This window comes from Lytechinus variegatus, chromosome 17 (assembly GCF_018143015.1).
Source record: "Lytechinus variegatus isolate NC3 chromosome 17, Lvar_3.0, whole genome shotgun sequence".
Classification (NCBI taxonomy): domain Eukaryota; kingdom Metazoa; phylum Echinodermata; class Echinoidea; order Temnopleuroida; family Toxopneustidae; genus Lytechinus; species Lytechinus variegatus.
The window spans coordinates 19,445,708-19,451,870 of record NC_054756.1 but is presented as its reverse complement, the minus strand read 5'-3'; the positions used below and the strand labels follow the sequence as shown (position 1 = coordinate 19,451,870).

The following is a 6,163-nucleotide window of genomic DNA, read 5'->3' as shown; positions in this document are numbered from 1 at the left end:
CCACTCAGTCCCTTATATCCTAATGAACCTGGGGTTGCCCTGATCTGCTTGAGTGAGGAGGTGTGTGTAACAGAGGGCAAAGGTTTTGCTCTTTGACATGTTTGCTTTGGTTTTGAGGTTGCCACTGAGCTGACACCACTACTCACATCACTCTGGTATCCATTACTAATTCCCTGAAGATGGGCAGATGAAGGGGAACGAGTATCCCTCAAACGCTCATGAGGTGATTGCGGGGTTAACCGTTTACAGTCTTCGACTGCCCATTCTTCAGAAGATGAAGAAGCCCTTGAGTACCCATTGCTGTTTGAAGGACGAGAAGATGAAGGGGACCGAGTCTCACGCCTTTGATCATACTGATTATCATAAAAGGATCGAGGGGGTGAACCATGGTGTCCTTCATTCTTCCGTACTCGGGAATGAGATGTGCTAGGGTGCTCTGTGCTTACTCGAGAATGGACGGGCGAAGGAGAGGGAGTGTTCCACCGGTGAGGATCAGAAAACGATCCTCGAGGGGAAGACTGCCTTTGGCCTTTACCCTTCCTTTCTGAGTAACGGATGGATGAAGGGGAGGAAGCATCCTGCCTGGAAGAATCAGAAAATGATTCGCCAAGAAGATACCAACTATGCCCGTCATCCTTCCGCTCTTCATATCGTGATCGAGAACGACGAACAGGTGAAGAGAAACGAGTATCCCATCCTCGCATCCTTGAATCATAAAATGATTCTCTCGGGGATCCCGCCTATATTCTTCACCCCTCCGTCTTTCTTCAGAAGGTGATGGAGATCTATGTTTGTTTCGATACCTAGGCGAATGTGATTCACGATCATCGCCCCAACGCCGGATTGGAGATTCGTTACGATCACAATCATAATCATCCCGATAAGAGTGGGGTGAGGATTCGTAACGTCTCCCACGACGTGGAGGAGAATGATCGTGATCACTTGGGTAATCACAATAATGGTAAAAATCCCTGTCTCGCAATGGAGAATTGTAATGACTGTCGTAATAATAATCATCCCTGTATCTTGATGGGGATTCGTAATGCGGTCTATTACTGCGACGAGGGGAAGACTCATAACGATCACCCTTTGAATCATATTGATGACGATCGCATTCGCCCCGCAATGGAGTCTCGCTAGAATAATCATCTCCCCTGTAATCATGCCGTGGGGAAATGGAGCGATCTCTCCGATTGTGGCGCGAATGGGATCTGTCAAGGTTATCCCTAGTTCTGTTAGCCTTGGGTTTTTCCCCTTGGCCGTTGTCATGACTTACTGCATCGCAATGAGCGTTGCGGTAATGCCGTGAACGTTGAGGGGAAATATCATGATCTTCCATCGACCTTCTTTTTACATCTCTAGAATTCCTCCTTTCAGGGGAATCTGAATAATTATCATATCTACTTGAGACTTCACGTTCATTCCACCAGCGATGATGATACTTATCTGACATATGGGAGGAATCATCGCTGGAGGAACTTGAATGGTAATGGTCATAGTCCCTTGACCTATGCATGTTATTTTAATGTTTAAACTTGTATTCCAAAAAGTTCAACAGGAGGTGGGACAATGAAATATTACCGAAGTCTCTTGGCGATAACTTGTACAAAATATATCTATATATTACAATTACTAATTCACCTACGAATTAATACTAAGTATTACAACAGATTCTTATAAACAAGCTGCAAATTGTAAATATTCAACCTACAAGTCGCAAGATACGTTGCGAATTGTAAGAATACAAGTCGCAACCGGATTTGCGAATTGTAAGATACAAGTCACAAATCAATTTGCAAGTTAAATAAGAAAGTACAAGCCGCAAATTGTATATGGTATGACCTGTACCCAACTTGAAAATTTGAGTGCACAAAACAATCAGAATGCTTGACTTTACGCAATTCGCGTAGCTAAAGCCAATTACTGACCTGGTAATACGATCAGCAAAATTGGGGCAATAAATAAAGCACGCAATTCAAATAAACGCTAAGTGTACTCAGCGCTGTCAAGTTGCATACACAAGTCTTAACTACGATGTGAAAATATTTACAATGAAAACAGTTGAATACTAATAGTAATATAGATCTGCACTCGGAATACTGAGTAATTTCAGGATTCCGCTCGCACAAAATGCAAATTAAAGAAATATCAATGTGTATGCTACTATGCTTTATTTACAAATTGATATGTTCATGCACCAATTACGAATTTATGTATGATGTAAGTTCTTGCACTAAAAATAACTTGAACGCCTCTTTGTTCTTGGAAAGTGCACGAACTATATTTATTTACAAGTTATACAAGTATCGATTGACAAGGAACTCTTGCTTGTCAACAGACAATAATTAATTGAACTAAACAACTTCAATTAGCCCACTTGGCTTTGATTCAGGCGTTCTTTCACCAACTAAACTAAAAGAACACTCAGTCTACTTGACTGTATAACAAATAAAAATAAACTGTTATGCAAGAGGTAAATTCTTATTGGTACTGAAATTCTTTACTGCTGCAAAATTCTCTTAACAGTGCAGCAATAACAAATTATGTCAAATTCTTGAGTTTCAGAATTTTATTTTCAATGATGATGATCCTGAAATCCAAGAAACAAACAAGTAATCGCTGCAATAAATCCTAAATATTTCCTTGGTTAACCTTAATAGATAATTTCAATGGCTACAATAATTCCAATGAAATATTACTTGGAGCGAGGGAGTGAGATGAAGGGAATCAAGCAATTAAATATAAAGGTATGAAAAACCAAATAATCCCCAACGTTGACTTATTAAACACCCAAGAATTATAATGACAATCGCCAAAAAGGTGAAAAAGAAGTCAGGATTATCTAGCTTCAACACTAAAAATAGAAACTTCTAATATAAGATGGTGTTCTTTGCCACCACAGGAATTAACAATAAGAAATTAAGGCAAGTCCAAGCTGAAAATACGCTTTAATCAAGCTAATATGTTTTAATAATCCAGTGGACAAAACCTTAAATTCCGAATGCAATCTCCTGTTGAAGCAAATAAATAATAAAAATTGCTAACTGGTTAAACCTGCTAATTAGAGGAGCCCACGACTATCTTCATGTAGGGAGGCAACTACAAAATTTAAAGTATTAAATTTACTAACAAGTTCAAACAGTGAAACAATAATTAATATTAAACAAACCCCAAACTATTAATATTTATCTTTTAATTAGGGGAAAGCTTAATAAATTCGGTAAGAGCCTGCTAATCAATAAAGAAGTCACTTTCAAATCCGGCTAGTGTGAGATGCCCAACCTTGAATTTACAGGGGCAAATCCACAATCTAAAATCTGAACAGTCAATTGATAACAACCGAATAAATTCGGTAAGAGCCTGCTAATCAATAAAGAAGTCACTTTCAAATCCGGCTAGTGTGAGATGCCCAACCTTGAATTTACAGGGGCAAATCCACAATCTAAAATCTGAACAGTCAATTGAAGGCTAATTCCATTAAAAGACCTATCTAAATAAATATAATTTTAACTCACTCCACGGAAAAAACCTATCGAAATAAAGATAATCCTAATTCACTCCACTCCCTTCCTTTTATCTTTTGCAAGCGCTAACGGAGGTTTGAATTTTGGGGGAAAAATGTTAAATCGAAAACTAATTACTAGCCCCTATGTCTTGGAAATCTGCTCCCTCTGTTGATTAAAAAGAGAGAAGATTCCAAGAAAGGAGGAGAAAATTCAGCTTGGAAAATAAATTAGAATTGATAATTGAAAACTCCGATGTAACAAATACGTTCAGGAATTTCAAAAACAAAAGCAGATTCGCGCCAGAAACGCGTGTTGGAATTTATGAATTGGAAGGAGCGGGCGAGAGCACAATAGAAAATATTTGGTCAATGACCTGCACGGCGATCCCTCTCACCAGGAAATGCCACACCCAAAATCAAAATGAGCTCCAAATAACCTTCAAACTTATTATTTTCCACGGAAAAATACTAAAAATTGATCCCTAAAACAATTACTTTGCTTTATCTGAAAGCTAAAATTAAACTCGTACGATACGGCGTTGTGCAGCTCTATGCAGTTCTGCACATGTAAAAATAGCAGTGCAGCACAGCGCGAAAAGTTAAACAATTACGGCCTACGCTACGAAAATACTTATGTTTATCGGCAAAATAGCACCTACTTTACGAGAAAATAGCTTCAATCCTAATTAAATCTCAGTGAACATACAATAATATCAATCAAAATGATCAAAATGCAGCTCGTATATGTCTGCGGATTTACGTGTCCGATAACTGAACACACGGCGGCGCGTTGACGTGTCCGATAATTGGACACACGGCAGCGCGGTGACATATACACGGACATGCAAATATAAGAAATTCTCAAATTCACAAAATACTCGATAACCGAGCTAAAAAAATGTTATTAAATAGCGCAGTTTCGATGTAGACGCAGCGCCAATAAGGTAATCCTGCTTACCTTGGTAGTAGAGACGAGAGACATCACCGGTATCCGACGATGAAGTTCCTTGTAGCTCTAAATCTCTGGTATAATCTCAGTTGTAGTGGTCTCAGTAAATGGTCTCTTGAAATGGTCTCTTCCGTGGCCCGGCGTGGCAGCTCTTTATATACGGGGCTGCCGGGCCTACGGCTGACTGGGCAGCAAGGGCTATTGATCGGGGGAAACAGGGGAATCAGGGGCAGGGTCTCCTGCCCTACAATGTAATCTTACCGATTACTATACCTTTGACTTAACCACAGATGTCACAAGATAAATGGAATACTAAGATTCCTGACATAATTTGCGTAACATCATAATTGTCAGGTGTGAATAATTTCTTTCTTTGACAGATATCCCTTAGTTCTTTTGCTAGTTAACCTATTAGCATTCTTGATTCCTTTATTGCAGGCCCAACTTAGGATTAGCTACAGTTTGACTTGATATGCAAATTAACCTGTATAGAAACTGCGTTGGCTTGAACGATTATGAATGGAAGTGTGTGAGCTGATGTGTGGAGATAGTGTGAAGGGTTGCCTTTCTTGTATAGCTTGGGCAAGCACTGACTTTTGGAGAGAGGACCTGTGTCTTCCTTTTTGGCCTATTTCACAATTCAAGTTGTAAGTTGAATTTATACCCTTACATTTCTTCCAATTCAATTGAAGGATGGACAGGTTAGAGAGTAATAATACAAATGCTATTTGAAATTTGTATTTTGAATATTGAAATCTTAATTCACTGGATTATTTTCAATTTGTCCTTATTTGCAGTGGATAAAATATTTTGTTGTTAAAATGTATTATGAATAGTCATTACTATGGAATGATAAGTAATATCCTGTTGTATTATGATGAATACTGAGATTTATAAAAGGAATGGTTACTGTTACACGCAAGCATCGGTTATGGTGTACAGTTAGCTCTTATACTGAGGAGTAAGGATATTGTCTCGACGTCGGCCACGCCCTTTGAGTCTTGGCTTGACACTGGAGACGCCTGTGTGAGGCCCTTTTCTTTGTGGCAGCAACATTAGAAATTGTAATTGATCGTCTGCTACCTTAGTGAAACGGCAGGGGACTTAACCCTAAAAAGACCGGGGGGCTGATTCAGCCCCCCTCAACATTTTTCGCGATAAATCCGCCGCGCGAATTTTTTTGACCGCGTCACTTGCTGACTTTTTACCTTCAAGTCTGGCGCAACTTTTGAGACCAAAAATTCTGACCTCCGGGTACGCGGTTCCGAAATTACACAACATTTCGTAAGTGCATGCAGACCCAAAATTACTCAAAAACGTGAATTTGTAATAAGAAAATAAATGTGATGTTTTTTTTTGAATAAATTTGATCAGATGTCTATCTAAAGTATGTGAAACAAAAATTAGCATTTCAGATCAATTCAAGAAACTTCTAAAAACATACCTCTTTTCCGATTAATTTCTTTTGAATGTATTTTTATTGTAATTATTATGTACTCTTGTTTTGAACTCGTTTGTAAACGCTGTGATATAGTTAACTATGGAGAGCGTACTAAATGCTAGTTATTATTATTTCATTAATTAGAGCAAACTTAAGATTTTACGCATAAATTAGCACAATTAATGAGACATGAGATTTTTTGCAGAATTTCATGTTATAGTTTTGCAGATAATGCCATGCTGGGTAACGCGTGTGCCAATTTTCGTTG

The 6,163-nt window shown here is 38.6% G+C and overlaps 1 protein-coding gene across 1 annotated transcript; it reads right to left on the bottom strand.

Moving 5' to 3' along the window:
• Positions 1 to 442: 442 nt before the first annotated feature.
• On the bottom strand, positions 443 to 1,516 carry LOC121431298. The gene has a single exon (XM_041628808.1). The coding sequence runs from the start codon at positions 1,514 to 1,516 to the stop codon at positions 443 to 445; it is 1,074 nt and encodes a 357-aa protein (XP_041484742.1).
• Between the last annotated feature and the right edge of the window lie 4,647 nt (positions 1,517 to 6,163).